Here is a 21,049-nt window from a genome sequence, read left to right on the forward strand (position 1 = left end):
CATTTTTCAACGCGCATTTGGTTAGGCGTAACTGTGTGGTCAGGTTTGTGTCAGATCTACTTTTGTGTGGGCTGTCTCAAGTTTGTCGTGCTTTCGTCACACGCGAACTCTTGTTTTAATTTCTATTGGGAAAGTCCAGTGTAGCGTTAAGCTAAAAAGTGATGATCTTTCATAGAGACCTCATTTAAACTCGGAGAAAGGACTGTGCTCTAAAATTGGGAAAGTCCAGTGTAGCGTTAAGCTAAAAAGTGATGATCTTTCATAGAGACCTCATTTAAACTCGGAGAAAGGACTGTGCTCTAAGTTATTTGCGATTCGAAACCTTCATCGAGCTTCGACAGATTGACTGTGCAGAGTGTTGCCCCTTGCCAAGGTCGACGGTAAGCACATTTTCAAAATAAATGTGGCATGTTTCTCGTGTGGTATCTTCACTAATCGGGGAGTCTGGAACTAAATATAAACCGTAAGAATGCTCTGAATCCTACATGTATTATATCCCCATCGTTGTATCGTTCACATTTGCCCAACATGTTCATTTGCTGAGCGGGATTTATTTCGTCTGCTAGGCTATGGCGATCGAACCATTGCACTGAGTCTCATTTCAAAAACAAAAATTGCTCGTCAAGTTGCACTGAGTCTGCACACATGAGGCAGGCTGGTAATAAGTTTTATATATGGTAAGAACGTTCTAAACCCTACACGTTTTCGATTCTGATTGTTCTTACCTTGAAATAATAATTCGGAAAACATTCATTTACTGAACAGATGCAGTCGTATTTCAGTGTAGTCTGCTACGTGCTGATCTAGCTGCTTCGTTATCGGAATAACACTTGTGTTTTCTGTTTGCTGCTGGGAATTGTATAGCCTACTAACTCATCATTTGGTAATGTGGATAATAAGCTACATGCCACTAACATGGCATAATTATGAGAGGAATCTTCGCAAGTCGAAACTGAAAAATCAGACACAGCGGGTTCTATTTTTAGATCAGTGGCAACTGTGGCACAGGCACATGCAATCTGTCAGAAAAAAAACACTTCTGCTTTAATTGAGAAGCAGGAAATTTATGGTCATAATCATTGGAAATGTGGAGAATATAAGCTACATGTCATTAATTAATTCTGAGGAATAGAGTACACTCTTGCTTAGGCAAAGGGCGGAAGAATACGCTCTGTGGAAAAGTTAGCGCACTCCAAGAGTGCGCTAACAGTTTTAGCTCATCGCCATTAGCCAATCAACTGGTTCACATCAGTCATGTGACACCAGTACTTACTGACAATTATTTAAGTTATTGAGACATCCCAGTGCACTAAGGGATTTATAGAGCAAATCGAGAAAATTCATTATTGAACGAAGCGCATAGCGCTGAGTTCAATAATTATTTTCGAGATTTGCTCTATAAATCCCTTAGTGCACTGGGATTGTTTCAATATCGATATTGTCAGTACCGCCAGAGAAAAAAGAAGATTCAAAACGCACATTTTGCAACGCGCATTTGGATATATGCGTAACTGTGTGGTCAGGTTTGTGTCGGATCTACGTGTGGGCTGTGTCAAGTGTGTCGTGCTTTCGTCACACGCAAACTCTTGTTTTAATTTCTGTTTGTAAATTCGAGTAAAGTGTAAAGCTAAAAAGTGATGATCTTTCATAGAGACCTCATTTAAACTCGGGGAAAGGACTGTGCTCTTAGTTATTTGCGATCGGCGAAACCTTCATCGAGCTTCGACAGATTGACTGTGCAGAGTGTTGCCCCTTGAATTGACTCCGGCCATGGCCACGGGTAGCACATTTTCAAAGTAAATGTGGTATGTTTCTCGTGTTGTATCTTTACTCATCGGGGAGACTGGTACTATATATATATGAACCGTAAGAATGCTGTGCATGTGGACCCTACACGTATTATGTCCCCATCGTTTGTTTGTTCACATTTGCCCAACATGTTAATTTGCTGCGGGGTTTATGTCGTCTGCTAGGCGGCTAGGGCAGTCGAACCACGGCACTGCACTGCAGTCTCATTTCAAAAACAACAATTGCTCGTCTGCACGCATGAGGCAGGCTGGTAATAAGTTTTATACATGGTAAGAACGTTCTTAACCGTACACGTTTTCGATTCCGATTGTTGTTGCCTTGAAATAATAATTCGGAAACTATTCATTTACCGAACTGATGCAGTCGTATTTCAGTGTAGTCTACTATGACAGAGTCGCCGCTTTCAAATGCTGGTCTAGCTGATACGTTATTGGAATAATACTTGTGTTTTCTGTTTGCCGCTGGGAATGTTACACTAACTCATCATTAATGTGGTTAATAAGCTACATGCCACTAACACGGCATATGAGAAAAAATCTTTGCAAGTCAAAACGAGAAGAGACCATTTGTGGAAGAAATACAGCCGCTTCTATTTTTAGATCAGTGGTGTGGCACAGGCGCCTGCGATCTGTCAGGGAAAAAACCTTCTGCGTTGAACTGCAGGAAATGTATGGTTATTTTTTGGTAAAGTGAAGAATATAAGCTACATGTCATTAATTAATTCTGAGGATGAGAGTACAGTCTCGCTTTGGCAAAGGGCATAAGAATACGCTCTGTGGAAAAGTTAGCGCACTCCAAGAGTGCGCTAACAGATTCAAGCGCATCGCCATTACCCAATCAACTGGTTCACATCAGTCATGTGACACCAGTACTTACTGACAATTATTAGTATTGTTATTATAGTAATAGAAGGGGTGTGCCTTTACAAATACGTCTTCCTGTGCAACGCATTTTGCGAGTCATCTTTAATCCATCCATGTCGTGATAGCTCCTTTCTTCCTTTTTGGTTAACTTCCCCACTTAAGAGCATGTATGAGAATCGTTTGTAATCGTTTGTAACTCAAATATAGGGTTAATAATCCGTTTACTTCCGACAAAAGTTCATGGATATATGTAACATTGTCACGTCACAATACAAGTCATTTTTAGCAGGGTTAAGAGGCGTGGGTCTTTAGCAGTTTAATGCATGATCGTCATTTTGCATTTGGTAAAACACATGTCAAACAGCAACAGGAGATGGGTGGGGGTGGAGCGCATGCCAGAACTCAACAGTGGTAAGAATGAGGACGCGCACGCTCCCGTACTTACGCCATAAAGCAAAACAGTAGCAAATCAGCCAGTTGTGATTATACAAAGAACTATGAGTAAGCGTATGCCTGCCTGACTGACTGACTGCTTGATTCTACAGCTTTTCATGGATGGTCCTGCTCAGACACAACACCTTGTGTGGTTAATTCCAACAGTCAGTGCGTGAACTTCGTCTGTCTGTGTAATGCTGATTTTAAGCTTAACATACACACATACAAGGACTATGAGTAAGCGTATGCCTGCCTGACTGACTGACTGCTTGAAACAATGACTGAAGCAAAGATTATTCGGGAATTAACGATTGGCTGGCTGAATGACCGATTCAAGGATCTATGGACTGACCACACTTTTCATTGTTTCAGAGCTAAGTGATTCCACAGCTTTGCACGGAGGGTCCTGCTCAGACACAACACCTTGTGTGGTTAATTCCAACCTTCAGTGCGTGAACTCCATCTGTCTGTGTAATGCTGATTTTAACCTTAACATACACACTGGGACATGCGGTGAGTCTATAATTGCTTGATTTTCAGTGAAAATGATGATTGCTACTCTTCATCTCTAGTCTTTCGATAAACTGTTTTCATTGGTTTGTTTGATTTTCAGAAATCACAAAACTTCTGTCATTGTCTTTTAATATTCTTTTAGGGATGCTTTACTAAATTGTCAGTGGATATTGCACTTTGGTCATAGTCTGTCGACAATTTTGTTTTGAATGCTGGGTTTTCAATAGAAATCACAACCACAAAGCTTCTACCATAGTCCTTCAATAATTTGTTTCGAATATGCTTAACTGGATTTTCAGAGGCTATTACAGAAAAAACTGTTGGCCATAGTTGCACCTCGAGTGACACAAATTCGTGTGACGCCACAACGACGTGTGCGGGTGACGCCGGGTCCGAGATGTGTGTGTGCAGAGCAGGAACAACGGGAAGCCCAGGGAACTCTTGCGGTACGTTAAGCCAAGTTGCACAATCAAAAGTTGACAGACATCCCGCAAGGCATGATGTCAATGTTCACAGTTGTGCCTCTTTTGTGCTGTGGTAGAAGTGCAATGCCAAGGCACTGCATACCCCCAGCGAATGACACATTTTTTCTTTCTCTCTCTCTCTCTCTCTCTCTCTCTCTCTCTCTCTCTCTCTCTCTCTCTCTCTCTCTCTCTCTTTCTCTCCCTCTCTCTCTCGTTCTCTTTCTCTGTCTCTCTCTCTCCCTCCCTCCCTCCCTCCCTCCCTCCCTCCCTCCCTCCCTCCCTCCCTCCCTCCCTCCCTCTTTCCACCCATTGCACACCGGTTCGACCGAAGCTAAATTAAGAATAAATTCCTGTTGTGCAGCGGGTTAAAGTATACCCTCATACCTCGGAGATATACCTTCACTCGGTCTGAACGACCTCACGTGACATGTTATATGGTGGAAGAGAATGCTGTCGCTTATTTTCCTTCTGAGGATGAGGGTTTAACATGGATCGGGAACTTACAGGACAACCGCGGCTATGCTTGCAAGTTTGGATAGTTTTTTCCGTGACTGAGCATCGTTTCAGTCTTACCGAACTGAGGGTGGAAAATAAGCGACAGCATTCTCTTCCACCATATAACATGTCACGTGAGGTCGTTCAGACCGGAGTGAAGGTATTTCTCCGAGGTATGAGGGTATACTTTAACCCGCTGCACAACAGGAATTTATTCTTAACTTAGCTTTGGTCGAACCCTCTCTCTCTCTATCTCTCTCTCTCTCTCTCTCTCTCTCTCTCTCTCTCTCTCTCTCTCTCTCTCTCTCTCTCTCTCTCTCTCTCTCTTTCTCTTTCTCTTTCTCTCTCTCTCTCTCTCTCTCTCTCTCTCTCTCTGTCTGTCTCTCTCTCTCTCTCTCTCTCTCTCTCTCTCTCTCTCTCTCGACCATTATTTTGATGTTTTATTAGTTTAATACTTTGATGAAGCATGTGCGCAGTCTTTGCTTTTGAACCAACAGCATTGTTTTGTGTATGTGGGTAGTTGACACGTTTTATTCACAAAACACGGCGGAAAATTGCGACCAATTTGTTGCACAGCAACAGGTCACTTTCTTCAACCAAGTCCAGTACTTTCATACATGACAAAGGAAAGCAAATGAGGCCTGAATAATAACGTTGTAGTGTTCCTGTGTGTGTCTGAGCGATAAACTGTTTTAACAAACTGTCTTCTGAAACGTAATTACACTCAGCAGACTGTTCTTCTGCTCAGAACTTTTGTGTCACACGTCAGGAAACATGAATACACGCATGCAGGGAAAAAAAAAAATGGGTAGCGCCGTATACTGTATGGCAGCTCGCTTTCCTAAGGGAGAAAGCAGCCCGAATTTCCATGAGGGTAACCTCACTGGACTGTAAATCTTATCCAATCCAATCCAATCCAATCCACTCTTTGCGACAGAGAGAGAGAGAGAGAGATCGCATTCTTGTAGAAAATCATTGACAACACAGACCAGTCATTTTCAGCATTGAAATTGGGAAGGAAAACATTATAGTATTGGCAGAACACGACCAAATTAGTTTCGTGTCACAGCGTTATGGGCGTGAGATTTTGTACGCTATTTAAATTGTTCACACACTGTAGCAAAGTCATTGACAACACAGAACAGTCATTTTTAGCATAGCAATTGGGAAGGGCTACTATTATAGTGTGTTTGAAGACAGAAAAACATTATAGTATCGACAGAACACGACCGAATGAGTTTCGTGTCACAGCGTTATGGGCGTGATACTTTTTAGACTATTTGTTCTCACACTGCAGCAAAATCATTGAAAACATACATTGGGAAGGGTTACTACTTAATGATAAAGTGTGTTTTAAGAAAGAAAAACCTTATAGCATCGGCAGAACATGACTAAATGAGTTTTGTATCACAGGGTTTTAAACATGAGATTTGTTAGACTATTTGTTCTCACACTGTGGCAGAACAACGTTTAGTTGAACAAATTGCTGTCTACGTCATCATTTGGCCACATCGAGCTCTGATGCAGCTGGGTTTTGTCAAAAGGCTACCTGACTGAGAGCTAGATCTCAATGTCTGTTCGTGTCACACACTAATTGAACCTGTTATGAACGGAACATGTTGCAAGAGATCATATCTATAAAAATACTAAATGGATCTTTATGAAATTTGATATGGATATTTTGTAGGGGAATTTCTCATAAAGGTTTTCTCCCTTTATTGATAGGACCGTTTGATGACGTCATTGTGTAGTTGTAACGTTGGCAGAGGCATGGACACACAGTGACAGTGATACGTTTCCAGAAGAAGTGTATGATAACCATGCTGATCTTTGTTAACTAAAGGAGGAGAGAGCAGAGCTTGCAAATGTGTTAGTAAATGACAGTGACTGTGGTGATAAGCTAGAAGATGAAAATGCACATTTGTTTTCAACTCTTCACGTTTTACACAGGTTAATTACCTGAGACAAAGATAATGACAAAGAGACATCTGTCATCAGTGTGTAATTAATTATATTTGGTGGTGTATATAATGTGCAGTACATCCTCTTGAAGTAGATGTGTTTTGTAAGCAGGATTAGTAACATTTTGGGTTGTACATTCAGGAAACGAACTTGTGCTTACAGTTGATACCTCTTGACTATGAGAACAAAATTACCTGAGAACTCTGTGACTTAAAGTGAGTGAGACAATAGACATGCTTTGGATATACTTGGTCTGGGTTAATGTGGTCATCAAACTGTAAGTACACTAGCATGTTTCAGGTTCTTTGGCATGTTGTCTGTGTGAGGACAAGGCCTGATTTGAACCCAGAACCCAGGAATGAAGGGTATATTTAGTACTAACATAGGCAGGAACAAGGGGAAGTAATGTCCAGCGAATAGCAGGGCTGAAAGAGTTAAATAATAAATGTCTATTATTCTATATAGTATTCTATGTGTGATTGTATAATCTGACAGTGACAGTGACACCGACCAAAGTAGGCGCTGCGTGTACCGATGGTTCAGGTGGAGAGTGTGTAGCACACGCTACGTGCTCGGCGGCCAACGGATTCTGCGAGTGCGATGCACACTACCACGGAGTCACCGGGGGAGAATGTTGTAAGTTCAATGAAGACACACACGCACGCACGCACACACACGCTCTTTCGCTCACTCTCACCAAATAATACACACACACTCACACACACACACACACACACACACACACACACACACACACACACACACACACACACACACACACACATTCTCTCATCAAGTAACACACACACACACATACACACAAACACACCGACTCACACACACACATACACATACACACACACACAGGGGACCTACACACACGCACACACACACACACACACATTATCTCATCAAGTAACACACAAACACACCCACACACACACACACACACACACATACACACACGTAATGAACCCACATCATCCGCCCAGAAATGACACTATATCTATGTATAGGTCCAAAGCTTCCTGTGTCAACAATTCCACTCACCCTCTGAGACCCGGCCAGGCTTTCACATGGAATAGGACCATCCCTCCCCTTGGACACTGCACATCTAACACTCAACAACGCGGCTTCTCTCTGTCTTTTTTTTAACTGACTCTTCTGGCTTCTTATGAACTTGTTACCCCCTACAATCTAACAGTATTCAGCAAGCAGTCAGGATGTTTAATGTGGCTATGTGTCCACATTGAGGGATGGTCGTATTTTGTGTATAAGCCTGATCAGCTGTGAGATGGTGAGCCGAATCGTTTACATGGCAAGGCTTTTAACCAAATCCGATTTGTTTTAACAGATCCAGGGGTAGGGAGTCCTGGCGGCGCCTGCACAGGTGCAGTCTGCGATGATCCCCACGCTGAATGCCCCTCGTCAACGTCACCAAAGTCATGCGTGTGTGCAGATTATTATTTTGCATCTGCGGGTGTCTGTGGTAAGTTCTTGCTCTACATAAAGTATACACATTCTCTACATATGTCAGACAATCAGTCAAACTGTCTGTTCAGGTCTCATGAACAGCAAATGTACAACTAAAAATATAAATAAATAAATAAATAAATAACATTTGTAAAATAAAAACAGAATGAAAAAGAATTTAAGACCAAGGAAAGCAAATACTCAATCGACTGTTCTTTCTTTATTTGGTGTTTAACGTCGTTTTCAACCACGAAGGTTATATCGCGATGGATCTCAATCGACTGCCCTATGCCATACGTAATGATAATCACAAACACATTATCTGCTGGTCTAGCCTCATAGACATTGTGGAACATGACAATTTTATATTTTTGCCTGAACTTAGCTTTAATTTTCCTGGACATTTGACCATGCGAGGATCGATCATATTTGGTCAAACTGTCGGCATCAAATAACAGATTAACAACAACAAAAAACAGTCATCGCCAAAACTATATTAAGGTAGTCTCGACTAACCACATCCAACCGGGTGAGTAACTTTAAGAAAGGCACTAGTGTGGCAGAAATTTCGCTGGCCCGGTACAGAACACAGTTGATCTGCAGTGTTTATATGGCTTTAAAATCAGATATTACAATCAAAAAGGGCCGCATTTGACCAGCATTGTCATTGGCCAGCCGGGCGAGTTGCTAGGCGGTGTCTACTAGCCCGGAATTTCTGAATTTGCAACACGAAGAACTGATTTAGAGGACGACAATATTGAGTGCATTTGGATTGAAGTAACAAACTGTAAATAATAATAATAATAATGCAAACTTTTATAGCGCTATTCTAGAAAAATGTCTACTCTTAGCGCTTTACAATACATACATCGACCAAGCATACTATACACGCACAGGCAAAGAAACCGACCAAACATAACCAACAAACTATACATGCACAGGCAAAGAAAGCGACCAAACATACAATACACGCACAGGCAAGATAACGACCAAACATAAACAAACATACTCTGACCAAACATAACCAACATACTATACGCGCGCAGGCAAAGAGAACAATCAGCACATGTAATAATTACTCGCCTCTGCTCATAGGTTATATATATTGTAACCCTGCCGAAACGTCGATTTCGTCAGAATATTTCATTCAGATGATGGATAAAGTCAAATCACGCAATAAAGATATTGTATTGCTTGGAGATTTTAATATTAATCTGAATAAGCCTCAAACAGTATGGAATTCAACAACAACTTTATTAGGTCTTCATCAACTGGTTCTGAACCCAACAAGAATAACAGACACAACAGCAACTCTTATTGATCACATATATACTGATAATAAGAAGATTATTTCAAATGTGTATGTGTCCAATTCCAGTATCAGCGATCATAGGCTTATTTTTTGTTCGGTCTCTATGCGCTTGCCTAAATCAGGACCAAAAGGCCACACGACCATAGAATACAGAAGTTTTAGACATTTTGATGAGTCTGCATTTTTTCGTGATCTTAGTGAAGCTCCATTTCAGAGCGTTTATGATTTCAGTCTTGCAGATGATTCTTTTATTCATTTGTATAGCATTTTAAGCACAATTATAGATAAGCACGTGCCCCTGCGTCAGCATAGAGTAAAACATGCCAGACTTCCACCTTGGTTAACATCAGATATTATAGAGGCGATGGCTCTGAGATATTATTTCAAGGAAAATAAGATGATAGACGAATATAAACAGCAGAGGAATGAGGTGTTAAACCGTGTGAGACAATCAAAAACTGGTTACTTTGATAAATTGATTTCCGATAAGAAAGATACTGCAACAATTTGGCGGGCAGTAAATGAAATCCTTGATAAATCTAGGAAAAAGTCAACTGCTAATCTAACAAAACTATCCGCGGAAGAATTTAATAATCATGTTATATCTTTAGCGGATAAATTGAAGGCTTCTGTGGCAGAAACATATTCTCCGGATACAGATAACTGTTTTCAAAAATTTGACGAATACTGTCAGCGGAACAGAATAAACAATGAAGCGTTTATCATTCCTCCGATTGCAGTTCATGAGGTCGGAACACTTATTGAAAACATGGAGAATAAAAAGTCCATGGGTCCTGATAAAATACCCGTGAAGTTATTGAAGCTTTCTCTACCGTATATTGAGCAGAACTTTTTTCCGTCTAAATTGAAAAGCGCCAAAGTCATACCCCTTCCCAAATGTAAAGATCTCTCAGACCCAAGTAATTTTAGACCCATTTCTTTGCTGCCTGTTTTGTCAAAACCATTAGAATGGCATGTGCACAAGCATCTTCTTGCTTACATGGAAGAACAAAATTGGTTCCATCAGTTTCAATCCGGTTTTCGGTCCAAGCATTCTTGCCAGACAGCTCTTACGTCTCTCTGTGAAGCTTGGCTGTCAGCAATAAACAAGTCTGAAGTTACAGGAGCATTGTTTTTGGATTTTAAGAAAGCATTTGACTTAGTCGATCATTCCATATTGTTGAAAAAATTACACTATTATTTGAGAAACGATTCGGTCTGTGACTTCTTTAAATCGTATCTTGCTGACCGGACACAATATGTCACTCTACAATTCCAGAATTCGTCTACTGCACTAGTAAAACATTGCGTCCCTCAAGGGTCTGTATTAGGACCTATTCTCTTTTGTATTTACGTTAATGATTTGCCTTTACATGTATGGGATGATAAAGTCAAATGCAAGTTTTTTGCAGACGATTCGTCTATTCATACCAGTAACACCTCGTTGGAATCAGTAAATTCTTCCCTGGAGAACACTTTGGACGAAGTTGCGAAATTATGCACATCAAATGCCATGATACTGCACCCAGACAGAAAAAAACACTAAAAGCATTGTTATTACCACAAGACAAAAGCATCAGATAAGTCCTCTTAAATTACAACTGTCCTTAGGTACAACTCAAATACAGCAAGTTAAAGAACATCGCATACTTGGTGTAACTGTCGATGAAGAAATGAAATGGCAAACACACATAAGCAACCTCTGCAAACTGTTATCAAGGAATTTGTATTTGTTGTCAAAACTCAAACATTATGCGAAGTCTGAAACATTAAAAATGTTCGTTCATGCTCATATAATGCCTCATATTAATTTTGCTTCGATATTGTGGGATGGCTGCAATGATGTTCACTTATCGAAACTCAATTCTTTGTACCGTCGTGCTGCAAAACTTATCCTGTATGAATTGCACATGTCTACAGAAATGAAGTTAAACAGCCTTAATTTACTTCCTCTAAAAACCCACCTTGCATACAATAAGGATGTCTTTAGGCAAAAAAAAAAAAAATAGGTGTGGTTACGGTAACATAGCCAAAAAAAAATAGGGTAGGTAGGTAGGCAATCACTTTTTTTGTTTTTTTTACTTTTTTTTCTAATGTGTACAAATTAAACTTACTTGACAGGGAAATAAGTGTGCGACTCGGGCGCTTTCGCTTTCATTGCGTTTTTTGCACTCGTTTTTGTTTTTTTGTTTTTTTGACAAATGTAATAAAAAGTTATAGGATCGGCCCCTAAAAATAGGGTAGGTCGGGTTACCGTAACCACACCTATTTTTTTTTTAGGCCTTATGTATAAATTAGTTCATGGTGATGTGCCCAGTTATGTGCAATCCTATTTTACACATGTTACGAAGAGGTATGGGTCTCAACATTTACTTCCTCCAATTCCTCGTATAGATCTTTATAAATCCAGCTTAGCTTTTTCAGGATCATCTCTGTGGAATTCTTTGCCAATAGAAATCAAACGATCCGCATCCTTAAAGGCCTTTAAAAGGCAGTTGCACACACATTTGATCACACTATAAACTGCCCCTAATGTTTAGTTTCCATTGTGTACTCGGATAATGTATGCAATGCTCTTAAGTGTTTGTTTATTTTTTAAATATTGTATATGTAGTTAATCTGAATGTGTAATCCCTCGTCCCCCTCCCCCTTCTTCTTGAAACTTTATCTTCCTGTATATGGCCCTGTTCGGCAATACATTGCTGTACTTTTTTAAGAAATTTAAAAAAAAACATTTACGTTTGTTGTGTCTGGTTTTGTTTTATATGACTTTGTGAGTCCAATATTTGTTATGTTTATACTCGACCATTATTTTGATGTTTTATTAGTTTAATACTTTGATGAGGTATGTGCGCAGTCTTTCCTTTTGTTTACAATTATTCTCTGTATATGTTCCAAGGACAGGTTGGAAGATTAGGCTAAGCCTAAAACCTTTATCCTTATGTAATAACGTTTTGAGTTCTGAGTTATCTGTCTGTCTGCCTCTCTGTCTCTCTCTCTTTCTCTCTTTCGCCCTCTCTCTCTCTCCCTTTCGCCCTCTCTTTCTCTCTCTGTCTCTGTCTCTGTCTATCTCTCTCTCTTTCTCTCTCTCTCTCTCTCTCTCTCTCTCTCTCTCTCTCTCTCTCTCTCTCTCTCTCTCTCTCTCTCTCTCTCTCTCTTTTTCTCTCTCTCTACTATACTACGAGTCCAAGCTATCAGACACATACTATACTGTCTCTTCCCTCAGGATTTGTGACTTCACACATTTGAGAGCTGAGGTCTCTCTTAATTTATTTCCATTTAGCATTTTGCTTGTTTCTATGTTACATAAGTGAAAACGGTCTACAAAGATATCGACGAGTCCTGTGTCGTAGGCAATGACGCGTGTGTCCACCCAACTCTGCTCCTGGCCTGCGACCCCGTGGCTGGTGTGTGCTGTGAGTCGTTAACATTCAAGTAGTTATGCTTTCAATGATGTTTGTTCTGATTAAGGACACTCTATCCTTGCTCGTTTCATAACTACCAACTCGTATATTATATGTTATTTGTAATGTTGACCTAAATGTGACATTTTACACAGATCGAGACAGTTGGCGTTATAGTCTTTTTAGTGAACAATGGCTCGAGATCTGTGTACAACAGGGGCGGATTACATCATTTTTAGAGAACAATGGCTCGAGATCTGTGTAAAACAGGGGCGGATCACATCATTTTTAGTGAACAATGACTCTCGAGATGTGTGTAAAACAGGGGCGGATTACATCATTTTTAGTGAACAATGACTCTCGAGATGTGTGTAAAACAGGGGCGGATTACATCATTTTTAGTGAACAATGACTCTCGAGATGTGTGTAAAACAGGGGCGGATCACATCATTTTTAGTGAACAATGACTCTCGAGATGTGTGTAAAACAGGAGCGGATCACATCATTTTTAAAGGGGGTGTGGGGAAGGGGGGGGGGTACACATTCTTTCAGGGACAGATCGACGACGCGAAGCGCTTAGTTGAGGGCGCGAAGCACCCGAACCTCGTTGCGGGTCAGGAGGTTTAACAAAGTGCATGCACTGTTGGCATGATGCGCTACCGTTATTGTTCTTGAAGAATGCAAAAATAAATGTTTTGTTCAGTCCGGAAAAAAATACAATTTTAAATCTTTTTCTGACATATGTCACATAACCGCACAACGAATGTCTCCAACGACTTAATACATTGTATATGTATGGAATGACATAAGTAAGCACAAGGTTTGGACTATTTGAAGGCAATACGTTAAGAAGTTAATGTTGATGGTTTCTGTGCAGCATTGTCTCAGGTTAACTGACAAGAAATGTTGATGAAGAAGGTGTTTGATGAAAGTGTTAATATTTTTTCTGCAATGTTTATAGATATAGCAAAACAGTTTATGCCAGTAAAAGAAGTTACGATACGCCCTAAAGACGCACCCTGGATAACACCTGAAATCCTAATGTTAATTGACCAACGTGACCAGATTTACTTGAAAGCCAAAACAAGCAAGCAGCCGGAAGACTGGTTGAACTATCGCCAGGCACGTAACCTTATTACAACAAAGGAAAGAGAACGTATTATTGAATTCCATTCCGAATTAGATGTTAAAAGTTTCTGATCCAACGCAGTTTGGTAGCAAAGACTGGTGGAAACTGGTGAAGTCATTTATGAAGAAGAAAGGTTTATGTGAAGATGAAATTCCACCTATCTGTGACAACGGCAAAGTTTACGAATTAAGCCAAGACAAAGCCAACGCCTTCAATAATTTCTTTATAAAAAAAAGTCCACTGTCGAAGACCCAGACGATGAAGTCCCTCAAGTCCCGTTGTAAGATCGCGAATTTTGTGATATTGTTTTGTCAGTTAATGAGGTAAAAGATGTAATTAGAAACCTTGATAAAAGAAAAGCCATTGGTCCCGATTTGATTCACAATAGACTTCTCATAGCAGCATTAGATGTTATTTCGGAGCCACTGACGTATATCTTCAACAGGAGTCTGAGGGAAGGAGTTTATCCTAACATGTGGAAAACAGCTAATGTTACGCCTATTTACAAGACAGGTCCTGCAGACGCTTGTAATAATTATCGTCCGATTTCCTTGTTGAGCTGTGTTGGCAAAGTCTTGGAGCGATGTATTCACAGCCAATTATATAACTTTTTACAATCCAACAACATTCTCACACCTACACAGTCCGGTTTTATACCCGGCGACTCGACGATCTGTCAACTTGTCTCCATATATAATGACTTGTGTTTAAACTACCACAACGGTTTGACAACACAGGCGGTATTTGTTGATGTGTCAAAAGCTTTTGATAAAGTTTGGCACAAAGGATTATTGGTAAAACTGGAGTCGATTGGTGTTCGAGGCCGACTATTGTCATGGTTTCGTAGCTATTTAACAAACCGTGTTCAATCGGTTGTTGTTAAAGGTGCCAAGTCAGAGTTAAAAGGTTTACAAGCAGGCGTTCCTCAGGGTTCAGTGTTAGGCCCCTTGTTATTTTTGATTTATATAAATGATATTATAAATGACATTGAGTCTGTTATCAACTTGGTTGCTGATGATACTAGCTTGTCACTTGCATTAAATGACCCGATACAACGTGCCGAAATTCTTAATTCAGACCTTGATAAAATTAGTAGTTGGGCAGCACGTTGGAAAGTTACATTTAATGAAACCAAAACTAAACTCCTGAAAATAAAACGTGATTTAAACTAAAATGATCCTCTATTTTGTAATGGAAATCTTCTGGAAGACATACCAGAACACAAGCATCTTGGCATTTATTTGCAAAACGATTGTAAATGGGACGCTCAAATTAGAAATATTGTGAAAAAGACCACTTTGTTGATTAACTGCTAAAGATATTATAAGTATAAGTTATGCAGATATAGTTTGGAAATAACGTATGCATCTTTTATTCTGCCACATTTTGATTACGCTGATGTGTTATGGGACAATTGTACCGAAGCCTTATCAAAAACACTTGAAAATGTACACCTTGAAGCATTACGTGTTACAATTGGCGGTGTGCGGGGAACAAACCATGATAAGATTTACAAAGAAAGTGTTTTTTGTAGTTTAAAGGAACGCCGAAAACGACATAAATTAATTTTGTTTCATGGTAAATGTCCACAATATTTAATTAACCTCTTGCCACCACTAGTCTCTTCACTAAATCCCTACCACAGAAGACGACCATTCGAAAGATTCGTACCAGCACATAGGACAGACATATTCCGAACATCCTTCATTCCATTCTCCACAGTTTTATGGACTAATTTGCCTCATGTGATTAAAACAACAAATTCAATAAGCGAGTTTAAGCATTATTTACAAAGTCCTGATCATAGTGTACCAGCTTATTAATATTTTGGAAAACGACAGACAGAAGTTCAACACTGCAGAATGCGTTTGAATATTAGTAACCTTAATTCAGACTTGTGTAAACGCCATCTAAACGATAATGCACAGTGTGTTTGCGGTGATCCAAATGTAACAGCCGAACATTATTTATTAAACTGCACTTTGTATGCAGATGCTCGTCTGACAACAATCAATTCGTTGCCTGTTCACTTCAGACGCGTGGAAATATTATTAAAAGGTAGCGAGCAATATTCTGTTCGTAATAACATATTGATATTTGATTCTGTCCAATCGTTTATTGTTAAATCTGGTCGACTGATTTGATGGATGTGTTCACGCATTGATAGTGTATATGTGTGTGGGCAGGCGTATGTGTACCTCCACACTGCCTCTCTCTGTGTTATCGTATTTGATTACATAAGCAGCGTATAAGTAATGATTATTATCGTTTGTCTCGTATTTTATATGTTAACGAATTACTGCCTTCCATAAACAATTGTTACATTTACTTGAATTTACATGTTGCATGTCTTAGACTTGATGTTCTCTTCCTATGCGCTTTCGTCCTTGTCTCTCCTTGTGGTTGTTAGTACTTTCTTCCCCCTCCCCCTCCCTTATCTTTTTTTTTTATCTTTTGTAGATTGTTTTGTTCCTATTTAGCTCCCCATCCCCATTCTTTCAATTTGTTCTTCTGGTTTATTGTTGTTATGTCCACCATTACGAAAATGTGTGTAATTTAGTATTGTTCTGGTCAAGTGATATTTTGCTTGAGTGCGTGTCCTAGCTGTGTGTTTCGAACTGTTCATGAGAAGAAATTCTGAATAAAATTGTGTTTAAACCAAGGAGTTACTGAAATGTACCGTGCCTTTTTATGTAACGTTACCTGCTTAAAATGATTAAAAAACGCCTTTTATGGATTCTCAGAGAAATTATACCTAAACTGTTCGGCTTTAAATAGCGTCTTTTTTACGACAAGACAGGCAAACATAACTGACTGCTTTGGATACCGATTTGATTGTTCGTTCCAATGACATGCACAAGTTATTCAGTTTTAGCTGTTATGATTCGTGTCGCTTCAAGCGTGGCAATTAACATTGCATGTATAATGATTCTGTTTTCTGATTGTGGTAATAAGGAAATGGATTGTTGGATTTACTCCTTCAAATATGACCGCTAAAAGGAAGCAAAATTCCAGCAAAATTGTTTCAAACAGCGAACGCAATGAATTGTGGATTTTTGTCTGCAAAGGGCCAACTCTATATGCGTAGCGGAATGTTTGCCACGGAGATCTCACGACAATACAGCTAGGCATACGAATGACGCAAGGGTAGCTAACTACCAGTTTATTTGTAGTAAATACTGGGTGTTTCAGTGATCCAGGCAGGCCAGGGGTGCTCAGCAGATGGCTACGCGAACCTCTGCACGTCGGGGGCAGATTGCACAACCAACCTGTGCACATGTGGCACGGCCTACACCCGAAATGCCGACAGTGGTCTATGTGGTACGTATTACAAAGGACTGTCCTTAGCGTCTCGGCACCCAAACTAATAAGGAAGGCTGGTGAGGAACGGCTTAGAACTGCAGGTGCGTTCTTAAAGACACACTGCCTTTGGTAAACACAGTTCAACTCACCATCTTAGATCTGGTCGGCGCCTGGTTTGAGTAGCTTTTGAAGAAATTAATTCATTAAAAAAAAGTCCAATTCGCCTGAGCAAGCAGTCAAGGTGTTGAATGGTGATATGTTTCCAAGTGAAGGAATGGTCTTATCCGATATAAAGGCCTGGTCGGATGAAACATGGTTTAATACGCAGCACGGAGCAAGAACCTTCTGTTGTGCTGCACCATGCACCACTCTGGAGCTCTCTTCCCTTCTCTGTCAGACACTGCACCTCTCTCAGCTCTTTCAAACAACAGTTAAACACTTTCTTTTTCACACAATATTACACCGACCCGGCCTAATGTCTTTTCCATTCCATTTCTACACGTACTCCTCTCCTTTAACGTTGGTATGCTTGTTGTGAACAGTACATGTGGTGATTTTTGTCCGTATGATTAATTGTGTTATGTAGGTTGCACATTTAATTGTTCTATTTTGCATATATTTGTTTGTAAAGGGCCTAGATCCATATGTTAGGCACTTACAAATGTCCAGTTATTATCATTATTATTATTATTGTTGTTATATTAATAGAAGGGCTGTGCCTTTACAAATACGTCTTCCTGTGCAAAGCATCTTGCGAGTCATCTTTAATCCATCCAAGTCGTGATAGCTCCTTTCTTTCTTTTTGGTTAACTTCCCCACTTAAGAGCATTTATGAGAATCGTTTGTAATCGTTTGTAACTCAAAGATAGGGTTAATAATCCGCTTACTTCCGACAAAAGTGAATGGATATGTAACATTGTCACGTCACAAAACAAGTCATTTTTAGCAGGGTTAAGAGGCGTGGGTCTTTAGCAAGGGAATCATCTGTTTAATGCATGATCGTCATTTTGTATTTGGTAAAACACATGTCAAATAGCAACAGGGGATGGGTGGGGGTGGAGCGCATGCCAGAACTCAACAGTGGTAAGAATGAGGACGCGCACGCTCCCGTACTTACGCCATAAAGCAAAACAGTAGCAAATCAGCTGGTTGTGTTTATACAAAGGACTATTAGTAAGCGTATGACTGACTGACTGCTTGAAACAATGACTGAAGCAAAGATTATTCGGGAATTAACGATTGGCTGGCTGAATGACCGATTCAAGGATCCATGGACTGACCACACTTGTCATTGTTTTCAGAGCTAAGTGATTCCACAGCTTTGCACGGAGGGTCCTGCTCAGACACAACACCTTGTGTGGTTAATTCCAACCTTCAGTGCGTGAACTCCATATGTCTGTGTAATGCTGATTTTAAGCTTAACATACACACTGGGACATGCGGTGAGTCTATAATTGCTTGATTGTCAGTGAAAATGATGATTGCTACTCTTCATCTCTAGTCTTTCGATAAACTGTTTTCATTGGTTTGTTTGATTTTCAGGAATCACAAAACTTCTGTCATTGTCTTTTAATATTCTTTTAGGGATGCTTTACTAAATTGTCAGTGAATAATGCACTTTGGTCATAGTCTGTCAACAATTGTGTTTTGAATGCTGGGTTTTCAATAGAAATCACAACCACAAAGCTTGTACCGTAGTCCTTCAGTAATTTTTTTCGAATATGCTTAACTGGATTTTCAGAGGCTATTACAGAAAAAACTGTTGGCCATAGTTGCACCTCGAGTGACACAGATTCGTGTGACGCCACAACGACGTGTGCGGGTGACGCCGGGTCCGAGATGTGTGTGTGCAAAGCAGGAACAGCGGGAAGCCCAGGGAACTCTTGCGGTACGTTAAGCCAAGTTGCACAATCAAAAGTTGACAAACATCCCGAGAGCCATGATGTCAATGTTCACAGTTGTGTCTCTTTTGTGCTGTGGTTCCTTAAACAAGTATACACATTCAGTAGAAGTGCAATACCAAGGCCCTGCAAACCCCCAGCGAAGGACAAATCCTCTCTCTCTCTCTCTCTCTCTCTCTCTCTCTCTCTCTCTCTCTCTCTCTCTCTCTCTCTCTCTCTCTCTCTCTCTCTCTCTCTCTCTCTCTCTCTCTCTCTCTCTCTCTCTCTCTCTCTCTCTCGCTCTCGCTCTCGCTCTCTCTCTCTCTCACACACTCACACACACACACGCACCCCACGTCACACACACACACATACACACACACACACACAATCATGTACACACACACACACACACACACACACACACACACACATTGACTCACACAAAACTCATACACACAAAACACACGCATACGCACATAACAGACGGACAAACACACCCTTGCAATCACACACACACACACACATACACACACACACACACACACACACACACACACACACATACACACACACACACACACACACACACACACACACACACTCACACACACACGCGCGCGCCCGCACGCACACTCATGTGAACGGCTTAGATCATTGGTCATGTTTTAACACCTTCGCATTTAAATGCTTATTTTATAGTCATCCATTGAATTGAGAAGACAACAAAGCATACTAAACTGCTAAGCATGACATAAACAATAAGGAAACACAAATGAACCAACAGCATTGTTTTGTGTATGTGGTTAGTTGACACGTTTTATTCACAAAACACGGCGGAAAATGGCGACCAATTTGTTGCAAAGCGACACGTCACTTCCTTCATCCAAGGCCAGTACTGTCATACATGACAAAGGAAAGCAAATGAGGCCTGAATAATAACGTTGTAGTGTTCCTGTGTGTGTCTGAGTGATCAACTGTTTTAAAAAACTATCTTCTGAAACGTAATTACACTCAGCAGATTGTTCTTCCGCTCAGAACGTTTTTGTCACACGGTCTTTGCGACAAATAGAGAGATCGCATTCTTGCAGAAAATCATTGACAACACAGACCAGTCATTTTCAGCATTGAAATTGGGAAGGAAAACATTATAGTATTGGCAGAACACGACCAAATGAGTTTCGTGTCACAGCGTTATGGGCGTGAGATTGTTTACACTATTTAAATTGTTCTCACACTGTAGCAAAGTCATTGACAACACAGACCAGTCTTTACACTTGTTCCCCTGTCCCGTTTTGCTCCCACACCGCCCCGTCCCTGCACTCGCTGCTCCAACCACCTCTGAATTTCGTTCCGCTGCCAGGCTTGTCGATATTACAGGCGCTTCTGCTGAGTCACTTCGACGGTGTTCAGTAGTGGGTCTGTCCCGAGCTAACGGACGCAGCCCACTACCTACTATGCCCCCTACAAACGACATTGACTTTAAGTCGCGGAGCCAGACTGAGTGAGCGTCCCCTCCAGAGAGCAGACCGCCACCACGTCCCTCCGTCGACCCCTCAGAACGTCACACGTTAAAGACTGACAGCATAACTACTATTCAGGGAAGGAAGGAACAGGAACACTGAGACCAAGGTCACCATGAGAGCTCCGGGCATGAAGGGCCACAAGAGCAAGGACAATTTATATGTGTGGATGATTAATGAGATGAGGATGATTATAATGATGCTTTGGATTTCCAATTTGGTTTTTGAGACTACATGACAGGGCAGCACTCTACGCTTACTGTCATAATATATCCTGGCATCAACCAGGCCCGAGAACTGCCGCACCTGCGGTGTTGGTCAGGTATACACAACCTGAGTACCCTCAAAGTCGCAATCGTTAAGTGAATGACACTCGGCTGTGTGATCCCAGCCTTCCCATAGGAACCATAGCACTTCCACTCTGGGTAGGAGCCGATCGTAGCCCGAAAAACCCACATGACCCTGATGGGATTCGAACCCACGA

General features: G+C 40.7%; 1 protein-coding gene across 1 annotated transcript in view; it reads left to right on the plus strand.

The window, feature by feature from the left end:
* Positions 1-20,458, plus strand: part of LOC138974422 (multiple epidermal growth factor-like domains protein 10) — a 51,204-nt gene extending 30,746 nt beyond the window's left edge. The window contains exons 7-15 of the mRNA XM_070347136.1: positions 3,480-3,620; positions 3,920-4,066; positions 7,037-7,177; positions 7,896-8,030; positions 12,638-12,742; positions 17,052-17,180; positions 18,464-18,604; positions 18,904-19,050; positions 20,286-20,458. Coding sequence (XP_070203237.1) covers positions 3,480-3,620; positions 3,920-4,066; positions 7,037-7,177; positions 7,896-8,030; positions 12,638-12,742; positions 17,052-17,180; positions 18,464-18,604; positions 18,904-19,050; positions 20,286-20,458 — 1,259 coding nt within the window. The remainder of the gene's footprint in view (positions 1-3,479; positions 3,621-3,919; positions 4,067-7,036; positions 7,178-7,895; positions 8,031-12,637; positions 12,743-17,051; positions 17,181-18,463; positions 18,605-18,903; positions 19,051-20,285) is intronic.
* The last annotated feature ends 591 nt before the right edge of the window (positions 20,459-21,049 follow it).

Source organism: Littorina saxatilis, linkage group LG8, assembly GCF_037325665.1.
Source record: "Littorina saxatilis isolate snail1 linkage group LG8, US_GU_Lsax_2.0, whole genome shotgun sequence".
In the NCBI taxonomy this organism is placed as follows: Eukaryota; Metazoa; Mollusca; class Gastropoda; order Littorinimorpha; family Littorinidae; genus Littorina; species Littorina saxatilis.